The sequence below is a fragment of the Lycium barbarum genome, chromosome 10 (assembly GCF_019175385.1).
Source record: "Lycium barbarum isolate Lr01 chromosome 10, ASM1917538v2, whole genome shotgun sequence".
NCBI classification, from domain to species: domain Eukaryota; kingdom Viridiplantae; phylum Streptophyta; class Magnoliopsida; order Solanales; family Solanaceae; genus Lycium; species Lycium barbarum.
Genome location: NC_083346.1, coordinates 10,647,017 through 10,664,282, shown reverse-complemented (window position 1 = coordinate 10,664,282; position 17,266 = coordinate 10,647,017). Strand labels below are relative to the sequence as shown.

The window sequence follows — 17,266 nt, the reverse complement described above, 5'->3', positions numbered from 1 at the left end:
TTGTATTTACTTTCCCGCGTTATTTAAAATCATACAAAACTAAACTCGTAGTAGTGAAAACTTATTTTAATTTCGGGCGGGAATATTTAATTGCTTGTCACTTATATGTTTAATTTAAAGCTCGTTATTCGCTTTAGACAAGACTTAGGCCGTCCACACTTTCATAAATTGATTAAATTGACTTGGTATAAGTACTTGGTTAATTAACTTTTCCTTAAATATTTAACTTTTTTACAAGTAATTCTTTTGTAAATATTCTTTAATTCTCAAATACGCCTTTTCTATTCTTTAATCATTCTTTAAAATGTTTATCCCTTTACATGAAGGAAGATACAATTCAATTAACTTTGTCATTTTTCAAACACTTTCATTAAATACACTTCTTTACAACATACGTTTTATATTCCTTCATATACAACTTTTTATATCCTTTATTCACTTAGATACATTCTTTATGTTGAGATATACATTCTTCATATATTACTCTACATACACTTTAACATTTTTTATACACTTTTTACTTTTGATATGCACCGTTGATACTAATAATATACATTCTTTATGCTAACAATATACACTCTTTAGATACTTGTTATACAACCCTTTACACATTTTTCATATGTTTAATATACATACATTCTTTTATAAAATCTTGATATACATACTTTACATACTCTCTTATACTCTTTTAATACATTATTTATATAGTTGTATACATTCTCTACACTAATTGGAATACTTTTGTACCAATAGATATACACTTGTTTTACTAACTAATACACTACTATACGAACGAGGTATTACAGTTTTGTACCAATAGATAAAATCTTGTTTTACAGTCTTTTGTACATTCCTTTCAATGTGCATTCTTTAGAAATACTTGATACTTGATATACATATTTTTTTTATATACATTATATATACTTAGCCTATCATCACCTAGTGTAGTTTCATGAAATCACAACATTTTGAAAACAAGTAATAATAATGATAAACAGATAGATAATCCCCCTCCAGTATTCAGTTAAACTAAGTTTAAAGACTATTTTCGGATAGGCTCTGGGGGGTGCTTAATACCTTCCACTCGGAGTAAATAAGACCCTTATCTAGAATCTCATAGGTTTCGCAAACCATAAATGGAGTAGATACAAATGCATATAGGTTTTCTGATTTCCCTTAAGAAATTAGGTGGCGACTCTGACCCTTTTAAATAAGTTAGAAGAACCGGGAAGTTACAAACTATTTTGGACCCTTTCAAAATAGGGCACACCACTTCCTTTGGCTTAGTATGTTAGCATCCTGCAAATATTCAACCTCCAAACCAAAAAAATATGTTAACCTACCATTAAGAAGATTCTTGAGCTGTTTAATCTCATTCTCGTCATTCCCATTTATAATCATAGCATCGACATAAAGTAACAATATTATCATACATGTATTGGAGTGTCGGATAAATAATGAGCAATTAGAAACTCACTGAGAAAAACCAGCATTAATGATGGTAGATCGAAGCTTCTTAAACCATGCACGTGGCGCTTGCTTGAGACCATAAAGAGACTTTCGAAGACGACGTATCATGTCAGGTTGGTCTTGGTTATACCCTGGAGGAGGCTTAATTTATATTACTTCATGTAATTCACCATGCAAAAATGCATTTTTCACATCCATTTGATGAAGTTTCCACCGTTTGACAAATGCAATAATGAGCAACACACAAATTGTTGTCATCTTTGCAACAGGGGCGAAAGTCTCCTCATAGTCCAACCCATATTCGTTTATATCCTTGAGCTACCAGACAAGATTTATACCTCTCCAAAGTGCCATCAAACTTCATCTTCACTGAATAAATCAATTTACTCCCAATAATAAAAACTTTTGCTAGTTTAGACACCAAATTCCATGTATGATTCTCTTCTAAAACTAAAAGTTCCCCTTCCATTGCCCTTTTCCAGCACTCATGAGCTGATGCCTGTTGGTAAGTAGTTGAGACAAAAATATAATTCAAAGTAGCAAGTAAGGCATAAGATCGGCCATCTCTACCTAGAAAGTATCCATATCGATCTGGGGCAGATGTTTTACGTTCAGAGTGACAGGAAGTAGGAATTAGAGGATTTATTTTCTCATTTGATACATGTTCACCATTAGAATCATTATTGCTGTAAGATGAGTCTGTCACGACCCAGCTAGGGGCCGTGACGGGTACCCGGGGCTAGCCACCGAGCACCACTCGTTCTAATACTCATCTTACTCATTTAATGCCCTTTTACCAATTTTATACACGAATTGTAGGAAAATCATATTTTATATAGAAACATAAATACTTATATACATTTGCCTCTCGGCCATCAAAATAATATATACATAATAATAACATCTTGTGAGACCATCTGACCCACACTGCGTATCTACGAGCCTTTACTGACATACTAAACATATAGACGGAACAAGACTCCCTCGTGTCCAAAATATGCATATATACCAAAGAAGAATCATAAGCACCTCCGGACAATGGAGTGCTCTCAATCAGCTGACAACTACTAAGGGTCTGGACCAAGCTCACCTCCCTGCCTACCTGTGGGCATGAACACAACGTCCAAAGAAAACGGACGTCAGTACGAACATTGTACTGAGTATGAGAGGCATAAATAATAAAGAAAGACAGTGATAATATAATGTGATCATCAATATGAAACATCTGAATCTGAATGACAATCATAAAAGAAGTAATGCATGCTGTCTTACTCATACTCATCATAATTTCATATATGTATAATATGCAAGCTGCCCGTCCATATCGGAACGGTGTGATAATCAATAACATTAGCCCGCGTCCAGGCCTCCCGCATCCGGGGTACCATCTCATGCCGCCCACTAGTGGTGTCTGCCCATGCCAAAAAGTCATGGTGTATCCGTATAGCTGCCCGCCTTGGCGGTGACTGCCCGGCCAACTAGGCGCGGTGTAATATGATCATGACATGCTCATCAAAAATACTTGTAATAATATGCTTATCACAATATGCTTATCATAGTACATGCATAAGACTCAAGATCAACTATACTCTGTCGGGGTGGCGTAAGGTCGTGATCCCCCGATTTCATTATGGAGCAATTATTGACATTCTGCCTCACCTTGAAGGAATTAGTACATAAGGTGAGTGTAAGAATAAATAGCATCATTATCAATATGGCATCATCATATCATATCTCTTATCTCTTATCTTATATAGACATTTATGGACTTAGGCTTCTAGCTTTCCGGAAAATAGGAACTCATGAAGAGGAAAAGAACTTATGCTATAGGATTCATGCCATTAGAAAGAAAGGACTAGCCTCACATACCTTTGTCGTTTAGCTATGTTATCGTTCACTTGCTCTCCCCTAATGTCACGTCGTTACCTTCACGGGAGAATTTGTATTAACATTAGTTAATCGACTATAAGAACGCATCGTAAATTCTAGAGAAAATTGGGCAGCATTTCCCCTGTAAACTTAACAATCCTCGAAATTCCAACTTAGCCAAACGTCAATCAAAATACCAACAACAACAATACCAACAATTTCATATCAAACTAGACTTAAATCCATTCTTAAATTACTCCCAAAACAGCCCAATATACATTCGGATGCCAATGCTTGTATACACTTCTTTATTTCCGTATATTCATAATATAACAACAACAACTACAGTCAATCCTCCGATATTCCAGCCCTCAAAACAATCTATAACGACCATAAAACAGTCCCCAAAATATCATCGCAAAACAACCACAAATATTATACCAAACAACCCCAAAATATAGTCACAAAATACATAACCACGAAAATTACATAAAACAGCTCCAAAATATTGTCATAAAGCAGCCACGAAAATTACATAAAACAGCCCCAAGTATCGGCACAAAACAGCCCGGTATACGCTTTGTATACAATATCTTTATACACTTTATTCTTCCAAATTCAAGAACAACATCAACAACAATATCAACAACCTCATATAGCAATATAATCACCTAGAAATCTCTCAAAGTTCCAATAAAAAAACAACCCTCAAGGCAATCATATCAACCAACTAATCTATGACTTCATAACATAATTCCCTTCACTTTAAACTAGGGAATTCTCCCATGAATAACTTAATTAACAAGAATAGAGTATATTACATACCTTATTGCCCAGAATACTCAACTAAAAATCCTAGCTCCAAGCTTCAATAATCAGCCACACATCAAGCACCAAATACTATAATCCTTTCTTAACTAGTTTCCAATTCCTAAGATGAAATCTTGGTTTGATTTGGAGGACTTCAACTTGAAAAATTTAGAGAGATTTTAGGAGGGTTTGGGAGGGTTTAGAGAGAGTTTAGGGTGAGAGAGAGGTAAAAATGAAGAAAAAAATCAGATTTTTCGGTTTTTACTTTCCAGATTTTTACTGTTCACCGAGTACTGTTCATCCGCGTCTACTGTTCCCGTGTTACTGTTCATCCACGTCTACTGTTCATCCGCAGAATTATTTCATGGACTCAATTTTTTTTTTCTGAGGTGTAACAGATGAGTGAGTGAAAAAGGTATGGGACAAACCAGGTAAAGAAGTACTATTACCTGAATCATTCGTTGTGAATGTATCAGATTGAATAGGATCATCTGTAATGCCAGTAGGGTCCTCGTTGGGAGTTGCATGATTTTGTACATGTTGATTCTCAAACTTGTACAAAAAGGAGAGAGAATCAGATGTTATTGATGAGGTTGTAGGGTAAGCAAACATATGCTCAACGAAAATCACATGTCTAGATACCTTTAATTATCGTCTAGAAGAATCATAACGAAAATGGTCCTTTTGAACATCATTATAACCTAGAAAAAACACACCTCACGACTTTGGCAGATAATTTATGACGTTCATGTCTAGGTAAATGGAAAAAACACACACAACCAAAAACTTTTAGATGGGAATAATCAGGGAGTTTACCAAAAAGAACGAAATATGCACTATCATCTTTGTTGATGGTGTTGGTGTGTCTGTTTATTAAAAAAATAGAAGTTTGAATGGCTTCAACCCAAAATATTTTAGGAACATTTGATGTATCGAGAAGAGCTAATGTGGTTTTTAGAACATGCCTATTTTTTCTTTCTACAATCCCATTTTGCTCAGTTGTGTATGGACAAGAGTGCTCCAAAATAATGCCTCTATCTTTGAAAAATCTATGAGTTCAAATTTCATGTATTCCCCACCCGAGTCAGATCGATTTTTTTTTATTCACTTGTTAAATTGATTCTCGACATAGGTGACAAATTGTTTTATGAGTTTAGTAACGTTACTTTTGTTTCTAAAAAAGAACACCCAAGTGTATTGTGAGACGTGGTCAATGAACAAAATAAAATATCGATACCCCAATCTAAATGAAATAGTTGCAGGGCCCCATACATCACTGTGAACGAAATCAAAAGTAGAATTGTATGAAGTAGTACTATAAGGAAAAGGCAGTTTATGACTTTTAGATTTAGCACAATTTTCACAAGGTAATTTTGATGACAAAGCTCATGATTTCTTATTCAAATGAAGACAATGTTGTAACATATAGGAAAGCTTTTGAGCATATGGATGCCCAGGACGATGATGCCACAAGTACCACAATTTATGAGTTGGTGATGTCTTCTTTAGAGGCAGAAAAAAAATATGCATGGTGAGGTGTTGAAATGTACAGTCTCCCAACTTTACGACCCTTAGCAATCACCTTCCCTCTCTCCAGATTCTGAACAACACAACCAAAACATGAGAAAACAACAAGACAATTTTGTTCCACCAATTGTCCAACCGAAATAAGATTAGCAGTAAGTTTAGGGACATAAAGGACATTAGTGAAGCAACATGCATTTTCAATGCCGGAGCAGGTAATGTATCACCATTGGCTGTGACAACAAGATGATTTTCTGATGGAGTTGATAAAGAGTTTAAATTATGGATATCTCCTGTCATATGGTTAGAAGCAGCTGAATCTATATGCCAAACTTTTGAATTCTTATTTAATTTCCTACCAGGATAGGCAACAGTGAGAGCATTGGTAATAGCCCTTGGGAGAGCCGTAGCAACTGAATCTTGTATCATCTTTTGAAGTGCCCTTGGACCCAAGGCAGATGGTGGTGTGATATCTGCTATGTTACACCTCGTCGTAAGAAAACTAACGTGAGTTCAGAAAGTCCGTGATACCCCTATAAGGTCAAGGAAGTCTTTTAATAAGTGTTAGACAAGTATTTAAAGGTTTCGGGATCAAGCGAATCGAAGAAAATAGGTTCGTTGAAAATTTGGAAAAAACTTGACAAAATTTTTGACGGAAATTTTGGCCCAACTTGTCAGGGGAATATCTCCTATAATATGAGGAGTTACGGAATCCATAACCTATTTAAATTGAAGTTCAGCGAGTCTTCTTTCCAATGCAACTGAAAGATCGCATTTCTGTGGAGTACGGAGGAAAATACGGCCCGTACAAAAAAGTACGTCCCGTACTTTTTGGGCGTATTTTGCAAAAAATTTCCAGAACTTAAAATTTTTGCCCCCCAAAGTACGTGATACTGTTCATCACGTACTTCAAAGTACGTGATGAACAGTAACACGTACTATTCCCGAGATTTCCAGAAATTGGGGCGGTCGAATTATTTTTCCCAACTTTTATATACCCCTTTCCACGACTTGGGCCTCATTTTTCACTCAAAATCAAACCCTAAATTCTCTCTAAGCTCCCCTTAACACCCATAAACACGCCAAATCATTCCTAATCAAATCAAGAGAAGATCAACCTTGAAAACCTGGTTTAATTTATGGAAGTTGGGGTGTTCTTGCTTTCACTTGGAGTTGTAGGGATTAAGTATTAGAGCAAGTTGTGTGAGTTGAAATTCTTCAAACACAAGGTATGTTCTTCATCTCATCTCTTGTGTTAAGTGAATGTGAAGGTTTAGCAAGTCTTAAAAGTGGAAAGAGTTATGGAAAAAAGTTCAAATATGAATATTGATGATATTTTGAGTGTAGATTAGCTTGAGCTATAATTGTTAGCATATTATGAGTATAATCTTGTTATGAGGGGTAGTAATGATGTTGAGAAAGTGTGGTATACATGAGTATAAGGGGGTTGTATTGAATTTGTTGTTATGGATTGTTTATGAAAAGAAGTTTTGGGATGGAATTGAGTATAATTTGAATATAATCTTTTGATTATGGAAATGTTACTATCGATATTTGGGAGTTGTTTATCATATGGAGGAAGTGGTTGGAACAAAGGAAATGCTGCCCAATTTTTGTTAGCTCTTAGTCATTTTAGTTTAGACTCAAGTATGCTTCCAATTATCTAATTTTAGTACAAAATATCTTGAATGTAGAATCGTGAGCTTGGAGGGAGAAACGTTTAGTCGATAAAGTTAAAGAGACGTAAAGGTATGTAAGGCTAGCCCCTTTCTTTCAAAGGCATGGCTCCTATACTATGATTCCTTTATATTTCCATGACTTCCTCATATCCCAAAGTTGAAGGTTAGAGACTTCTAAGAGCTTCTTATGAGAAAAGGATGAGATATGTTCTATGATAATGATGATGATTATAATGATTTTATCCATCGAGATTCTAAACCTATGAAGTGATGCTATTATAAGACTAATGATCCTATTACACGATTTTCTTGATATTACTTATTGTTGATAGTCTCACCTCATAATACTAGTTCCTTCAAGGTGAGACATGGCGATCATGATTATTCCATAACATAATCGGAGGTTACTGACCTTACGTCACTCCGATAGAATTGTAGCTTTTAATTGGACTCTCATGCATGCTTATTTTTATGTATGATTACACCGTGCCTAATTGGTCGGGCAGACACCACTTCGGTGGGCGGCTTATGGATGATGATAGTTACACCGTGCCTAGTTGGCTGGGCAGTCACCACTAGTGGGCGGCGTGAGATGATTACCCCGGACGCGGGCTAGTGATGATATTATGTTATGTATGTATGAAAAAAGTTTTCTTAAAAGGCTAAGCATGCATGGTATTCTCCTTAAGAGGCAGTTTGATATACAGGTTATCTCTTTCTCTCATGTTTCCTTATTTCTTTACTACATTATGGTTCATGTCTTACATACTCAGTACATTATTCTGTCACGACCCAGCTAGGGGCCGTGACGGGTACCCGGGGCTAGCCACCGAGCACCACTCGTTCTAATACTCATCTTACTCATTTAATGCCCTTTTACCAATTTTATACACGAATTGTAGGAAAATCATATTTTATATAGAAACATAAATACTTATATACATTTGCCTCTCGGCCATCAAAATAATATATACATAATAATAACATCTTGTGAGACCATCTGACCCACACTACGTATCTACGAGCCTCTACTGACATACTAAACATATAGACGGAACAAGACTCCCTCGTGTCCAAAATATGCATACATACCAAAGAAGAATCATAAGCACCTCCGGACAATGGAGTGCTCTCAATCAGCTGACAGCTACTAAGGGTCTGGACCAAGCTCACCTCCCTGCCTACCTGTGGGCATGAACACAACGTCCAAAGAAAACGGACGTCAGTACGAACATTGTACTGAGTATGAGAGGCATAAATAATAAAGAAAGACAGTGATAATATAATGTGATCATCAATATGAAACATCTGAATCTGAATGACAATCATAAAAGAAGTAATGCATGCTGTCTTACTCATACTCATCATAATTTCATATATGTATAATATGCAAGCTGCCCGTCCATATCGGAACGGTGTGATAATCAATAACATTAGCCCGCGTCCAGGCCTCCCGCGTCCGGGGTACCATCTCATGCCGCCCACTAGTGGTGTCTGCCCATGCCAAAAAGTCATGGTGTATCCGTATAGCTGCCCGCCTTGGCGGTGACTGCCCGGCCAACTAGGCGCGGTGTAATATGATCATGACATGCTCATCAAAAATACTTGTAATAATATGCTTATCACAATATGCTTATCATAGTACATGCATAAGACTCAAGATCAACTATACTCTGTCGGGGTGGCGTAAGGTCATGATCCCCCGATTTCATTATGGAGCAATTATTGACATTCTGCCTCACCTTGAAGGAATTAGTACATAAGGTGAGTGTATGAAATAAATAGCATCATTATCAATATGGCATCATCATATCATATCTCTTATCTCTTATCTTATATAGACATTTATGGACTTAGGCTTCTAGCTTTCCGGAAAATAGGAACTCATGAAGAGGAAAAGAACTTATGCTATAGGATTCATGCCATTAGAAAGAAAGGACTAGCCTCACATACCTTTGTCGTTTAGCTATGTTATCGTTCACTTGCTCTCCCCCAATGTCACGTCGTTACCTTCACGGGAGAATTTGTATTAACATTAGTTAATCGACTATAAGAACGCATCGTAAATTCTAGAGAAAATTGGGCAGCATTTCCCCTGTAAACTTAACAATCCTCGAAATTCCAACTTAGACAAACGTCAATCAAAATACCAACAACAACAATACCAACAATTTCATATCAAACTAGACTTAAATCCATTCTTAAATTACTCCCAAAACAGCCCAATATACATTCGGATGCCAATGCTTGTATACACTTCTTTATTTCCGTATATTCATAATATAACAACAACAACTACAGTCAATCCTCCGATATTCCAGCCCTCAAAACAATCTATAACGACCATAAAACAGTCCCCAAAATATCATCGCAAAACAACCACAAATATTATACCAAACAACCCCAAAATATAGTCACAAAATACATAACCACGAAAATTACATAAAACAGCTCCAAAATATTGTCATAAAGCAGCCACGAAAATTACATAAGCCCCAAGTATCAGCACAAAACAGCCCGGTATACGCTTTGTATACAATATCTTTATACACTTTATTCTTCCAAATTCAAGAACAACATCAACAACAATATCAACAACCTCATATAGCAATATAATCACCTAGAAACCTCTCAAAGTTCCAATAAAAAAACAACCCTCAAGGCAATCATATCAACCAACTAATCTATGACTTCATAACATAATTCCCTTCACTTTAAACTAGGGAATTCTCCCATGAATAACTTAATTAACAAGAATAGAGTATATTACATACCTTATTGCCCAGAATACTCAACTAAAATCCTAGCTCCAAGCTTCAATAATCAGCCACACATCAAGCACCAAATACTATAATCCTTTCTTAACTAGTTTCCAATTCCTAAGATGAAATCTTGGTTTGATTTGGAGGACTTCAACTTGAAAAATTTAGAGAGATTTTAGGAGGGTTTGGGAGGGTATAGAGAGAGTTTAGGGTGAGAGAGAGAGGTAAAAATGAAGAAAAAAAAAATCAGATTTTTCGGTTTTTACTTTCCAGATTTTTACTGTTCACCGAGTACTGTTCATCCGCGTCTACTGTTCCCGTGTTACTGTTCAGCCGCGTCTACTGTTCGCCGAGTTACTGTTCATCCGCAGAATTATTTCATGGACTCAATTTTTTTTTCTGAGGTGTAACATATTCGTACTGACGTCCTTCCTTTTATGGACGCTGCGTTCATGCCCGCAGGTAGACAGGGAGACGGACCTGATACCTAGGAGCTTTATCAGCAGTCTTATAGGAGCACTCCACTTCTCCGGAGTTGCCGCTTATTGGTATATTTTTGTGTGTGCATATTTGGGGCATGGCGGGGTCCTATCCCGTCTTTATGATTCTAGTATTCTAGTAGAGGCTCGTAGATACATGTGTGTGGGTAGTAGATGTCTCATGATCCTATTAGTGCATGTTATGTACATCTTTTTATAGCTTTGTGGGCCTATGTGTATATATATAGATGTTTGGGAAGTAAATGAAGGCTGTCTCGTAATGAGTTTTATGATGAGAACAGTGTATGTTCAAATTGAATATGCTGACAAGTGAGTTGGGTGGTGTCGGTAGGGTAGCTCCAGGTACCCTTCATGGCCCTATAGTCGGGTCGTGACATGCTCGACTCATATAAGCTTCGGCTGCTTGATAAGCTTTGTGCTTGGTTTGAAGTGTGTTTGGGGATCGATTGCAATCCAGAATTATATGGCCAGGCTTCTTGCACTAATTACATATATTTCTCTTCTTGCAATGTGATGCAATATGACCATACTCTTGGCACTCAAAGCATTGTGGTCAAGACTTTTGAAATGAATTCTGAGTGTAGGATTTACCTTTGATGCATACATAGCCGTGTCAACTGTGTTGGACAAATCCATGGCTGCTTGAGTATTGATCCGGGTCTCCTCACGTATGAGTTCTCCGAAACCCACATCAATGTCCAGTAGAGTTTCTCTGTTAAGAATGTTTGCTCTAATGGGTTCAAAGTCAGGCCTCAATTTCATGAGATATTGAAGAACGCGCGTCTTCTTCTTCTCCAGCATAACTTCTTTGAGACCTGTGGAAGAAAGGTTTCCTCCAAAACTTTGGTCCTGTTCCGACCACATTGCCATAAGTCCCGAATAATAACTCTGAATGTCTTTGTCTCCCTGCTTGTATTCTGAAAGAGTCTATTCTAATTCAAAATCACGGGCATGCTTACATTGAGCATATACCTTTTTGAGATGCTTCCACATCTTCGATGCCAGATTGAACGGACGTAGACTAAGTGCAACATTTGCGCGTACGGAATTGAGTATCCACGAAATGACACGAGCATTGTTAGCATGCCAAACTTGTTTTTCCTTATCTTTGTTTGGATCAGTTCTTGATCCATCCAACATTCCGAACAAGTTTTTCCCTTGAACAAAGATACGAAAATGAAATTCCCACATATGATAGTGTGAGGACCCACAGCTGGGCGCTAACCATACTTAAATTTTCTGTTCATCTCCTGCGCATTCGAAACGTACGTAATTCGAGAGGAAGAGAAGTTTCTTATTGCTCTAAGCTTCATGGCACGATCTAGAGTAGAAAGAAATGAGACAATCCTGAATGTCTTGGTGATCAACTGTTTATATGTGTGGCGCGCACACACATATAAAAGTGACCCCACTGGACACGGTTTCATAGACTCCCTAAGACTCTTGAACCTAGGCTCTGATACCAAGCTTTGTCACGCCCCGAACTATGGCCTGGACGTAACACGGCACTCGGTGCCTGACTGCATGTGACCGAGTGAACCACATGGCTTGCTGAATCATCATGATACATAACATAAGCGGAATATAACGTGAATGCATGATGAGCCTTTATAAAACATGGTAAGTCATAATACTTAATAAAATACTTGTTTAAACATGAGTGAGCCAAAATGGCTATACGACTCCAAATTTCTGACATGACATAACTGACTTGTCTATTCTATGAAACCTCTATCATGAGTCTGACTGAAAAACATACTTACTGGGACAAGGCCCCCAGCATACCTTTAGATGCATAATTAATCATAAAACAAAAGTTGACTAAACCCCGAATGAGATGGGGCTCACCAATAAGCTGATACGAATGTTGTCCTACTGGGCAGATGTGTCGTCCTGTATATCAGTACCTGCATCGTGAAATGCAGGCCCCCGGGCAATAAAAGGGGACGTCAGCACATTGAATGTACTGGTATGTAAAGCAACTGAAAGAAATAACATGGGACAGGGAATAATATGATAAGAACTAAAACTGAAAACCTGGACATGAACATGAGCATGAGTACATATGTATATATATAACATTAGTAAAAACATGATAAGTAGGGAGAGCAATAACTTATAACCGATCCATGGTCTGGTGCTTGCGTCCCGCCAGCAGAACACTCAGTCCTTGCCAGGGAACATGAGATTTGATAAAATATGAAAGGATCCAATCATTATGAGAGATCGTCCGGAACATGGGTGGAGCGATCCTCATCCTACGGTGGCTACGTAGTTTCAGGCTATCTGAAGCCCTCCTCGGTAATTAATGCAACTCCCAAAACATGAACATGAAAAATAGTGGCACTTGCTGCCCATGGTATATCATGAATCATAACTTGCTTGTACATAGTGTTCATGAATCATAACTTGCTTGTACATGGTTTTCATGAATCATAACTTGCTTGTACATGGTTTTCATGAATCATAACTTGCTTGTACATGGTTTTCATGAATCATAACTTGCTTGTACATGGTTTTCATGAATCATAACTTGCTTGTATAGTTTCATAAGATAACTTGTCATAGTCTTGCAAAACATGTTTTTCGTTCATGAGTAATAACAATAGTTTGATATCATATATATATACTTGTCTTGAAAACATGCTTGTAAGTTGCTGGATGAAATCATAAAGTTTCATATAAACATAATGAGAACACATGAGGAAGAATTCATAATTCATGGATTAAGCTAGGATTTCCTAATAACCGTAATGGAAGATTAGGAATGCAATAACGAATATAGATACAAAATTCATGCACATAAATACATAATTACGGGCTACCAATATGTTGGGTTTAATGCCCTAGTATTTGAACTTCATGGATTTTACGAAACGGATCATGGGGAAGAACATAGAGATTCCCACATGTGGATGGAAGTTATACATACCTTAACTTCCTGCTTTTGAGCGTATCACAATGTCCTTCAATCCCTTCAACTTTAATCTATAGCAATACAGGTCATAGGAACTCTATATTAGCAACAATATCCATGTTTTGTTCATCTAAGCATTTTATCAAACACTTGGTGAGCATGAAGCTCCACAACCTTCATTAATGGTGTTTTCTTCCCCCAATCCCCATTCTATTACTTCTAGCTGATTCTACAATCTCTATTAGATGTCATTGACATCATTCTTCATCACCCATATGAATACAACAATCCCAAGTCAACAATCCAAAAACCCTAGCATAGTTCATATAATTCTCTTTATCAAACCCATTTACTATTCTCCCAAGAACTTATCAACACTTTAATCATCATGAAACATCATAAAACTTACCTTGGTTATTGTAGGAATAAGCCTTGAGTTGAAATACTTCACTTGAACAAAACCCTAGTTCCACCTTCTATGGAGTTTCTTGACTTGAATGGATTTGATGTGTTTCTCACACTTAGTTTTGTGGATTGATGAAGTGGATCTTTTGTTTCACTTGGATTCTTGCATATGGAGTATTTGGATGACTCTAGAGAACCCTTGAGTCGTGTAGGAGAAATGGGAATGAAAAAAATGGGTTTGGGTCTCTTATTAACATCTTAAAATCTGACCCATCGGGCAATTCTACGCCCATTTTTACGTTCCGTATAATGGTTTTACGGACCGTATAACTCACCGTAAAACCATTCCAGTGATTTGGACATTCTGTGCTCATTTTACGGTGTGTTTTACGTCCCGTATAATGGTTTTACGGACCGTATAACTTACCGTAAAACCATTCCAGTGATTTGGACATTCTGTGCTCATTTTACGGTGGTCTGAGTCAATTTTACGGACCGTATAATTGTTTTACGGACCGTAAAATTTACCGTAAAACTGACCAACGAAATATCATTCTCTGTGACCATTTGACGGACCGTATAAATATTTTACGGACCGTCAAAATGTTTTACGGACCGTCAAATGGTCCGTCAAAATTCTTCTGCTCGGACAGTCTGTCGTATAATGGGCATAACTCTTTGCACAGATGTCCGTTTGAGGCCCATAATATACTGTTGGAAAGATATTTCAAAGGGCTACAACTTTCATCAAGAAAGTTTTCCCAAATTCCAAATTAATAATGGGGTTATGGTCGTTGGAAGTAAGGCCATCTATAAACTCACTTGCAAACATGCCCCGTAGAGTGGTTTTCAACTTTGTTTTGCCCAAAGACTCTTCTCAAGTCTTGATTGGGTTTCAAACACCATTTATACACTACTAAAATTGGGTTCATTATACCCCCATCTTATAATACAAATCTTAACCCGAATGCACGAGGTGTTACAGATAGTTTTTTCCATCAAATTTGGTAGACAAATATTCATGAGAATGTGAAACTGTTTGGAAGAATAAAAGAGAACTTGATGACAGAAATCAAGTAGCAACAAAGTATAAGAAGTAGAACAATTTCAGGGGGGAAAAGTAGGCTTTTGATACCATGATTACTATTGATAAATCAAGAATCTTGAAAAGTGTTCTAGATATTTTGTGATTTACAATTCATGAATTAGAGACTATTTATACACAAATACCTACATAATTACAAGCATGATTCTAGCCGTATATCTTGCACAATATCGAGTCATATCTTCCAGAGTATTAACGATGTGATTCTGCAGAGTAAAGAATATATAAAATCATATCTTACAATAAAATCATATCTGATATGGTCAATACTTATGTCATTTCTTTGGGGGTTAAAACGTGATTATTTTTAGTTTTTCTTATTTTCAATTGGAAAAGGATATCTATTTTAAAGTGTATATAAACCGAAACATTAGCAAAATCAATTTCTAATCCAAACATAATTGAATAGAGGCGAAATAATCCACAAGTTCAGAAATTTTCCTTCAACAAACTGTAAGCTCCTTTAATTTACCCAATACTTGATCATACTCTTTATGTATGTATGTATGTATTTATTTAATACCCGAATCCTGGTAGTTTTAGCTCAAATACGTACATATCTATGACCCATTAGCATAAATAAATTGTGGGTTTGTTGGAAAACTAGGATCACCAGAATCCATAAACCTCAATTATTAGATCTGCTCCCGGATTAGGGGATAGCGTATATAAGGTTAAATTTGTTTTATATCAATGGTGTCCAGGTACCTGATACCTCCCACCAGGGGCAGGGGTGGGCTTAGGGGATAGCGTATATTAAGGATATTTTTTATTATCAAATGTTGAACCTCTTTGGCTTTTTAATGTGTTTACTTTTTATTTTTTATTTTTGAACGCTCTTAATGAAAATTTCACCGCCTCGGCTCCTCCACTGGAATTTAAACTTGAGACCTCGTGATGTACTTGTGTGTATTTTGGTTCCTTGATTCGTAAATATTAATTTGCCCTTTCACGTGATCAATTACCTATCAGTTTCTACCAGTCATAAAAATTAAAAGTTTTGCTATTTATTTTACTTCCACGGGATCCTGGCAAATTTGCTACTTTTTTCATTTTTATGTGCATCTCTTTCCCCGATCGTGAACAGAATCATGAACTATCTGATCACATTTTTCACCCCAAGAATGATTACTTTAACATCTACAATTGTATATCAAGTAAGGAACTTTGACTACATTTAACAAAGGTGTTACATTGACAATATATAGCACCACTCACTATAGATCGATGTTTCTATTGTAATTATAATACTCTTCTGTAGATAGGTTGTTGAACTTGTTAATGAAGACATCTTTCATACATTATGGATGAAATATTTCAAAGTGTACGCAGTTCCTTCTCATACAACAGAACATGTCAGAATGCTCTGGAAGGAAGATGATAATAATAACCATTCTATCACGCCCTGCAATTGGCTTTTGACTTCAAGCCTCCTTTTCCACAACTGACAATGGAACGTAAATAGAAATGTAAGGCTTCACTCAATGTCATTTGATTCTGTATGGACAACATTGCTCAATGATCATCTAGCACTGGCGAATTTACAGAAAAGCGGTTACACCTTATGCAAGAGATGTTACCTTTGCTCCAGTAACTCAGAAAACATCAATTGCTTTATTTGCACCGCCCATCGCATCTGAGCTATCACAAATGTTTCTCTTTCTGGTTGGACTATGCTGGTGATTTAAGAGGTACTACAAGCAGGTGTTATGAAGCTGACAAAGAAACATAAGGCCGTCTGGAACGCTGTACTTGTCTGTTTCTGTACACTCTGAGACAATCTGGGAGGAAAGGAACAATTGACACATAAAGAAGATGATACGATACAAACATTTTTTGATTTCCTGAATGTTTTGGCACCTCTGGTATGTTTTGTAATTCAAAAGATGTGCATAAATGCATGCAATTTCTTGTTGTTGTGATTGAGCATATACTTCTCCTGAGACTAATAAGTGCGAGTCTTATGTTTTGACAAAATAATATATACAGGCATCTCCAATTTTTATACCAGCACGGGCCTATCTCTGCCTAGTAGTATACTAGATATAGATTAGAAACATTATTGACGGAGTCGTCTTATATACATACACACACACGTAAATCATGATGATACTATAAAATATAAGTATGATACAAAATAGTTGGGTACATTCTTTGTGCAGGGACTAACCACTAGTAATTGGAAAAATAGTCCAACAGTAAAAAAATAAAGCATTCCTTTGCGA

General features: G+C 36.7%; 1 protein-coding gene across 1 annotated transcript; it reads right to left on the bottom strand.

Moving 5' to 3' along the window:
• Window positions 1-11,073: 11,073 nt before the first annotated feature.
• On the bottom strand, window positions 11,074-11,754 carry LOC132612710 (uncharacterized). Its single transcript, XM_060326815.1, has 2 exons — window positions 11,587-11,754; window positions 11,074-11,520 (listed from the first exon to the last, which is right to left on the bottom strand). The coding sequence occupies exons 1-2, from the start codon at window positions 11,752-11,754 to the stop codon at window positions 11,074-11,076; spliced, it is 615 nt and encodes a 204-aa protein (XP_060182798.1).
• Between the last annotated feature and the right edge of the window lie 5,512 nt (window positions 11,755-17,266).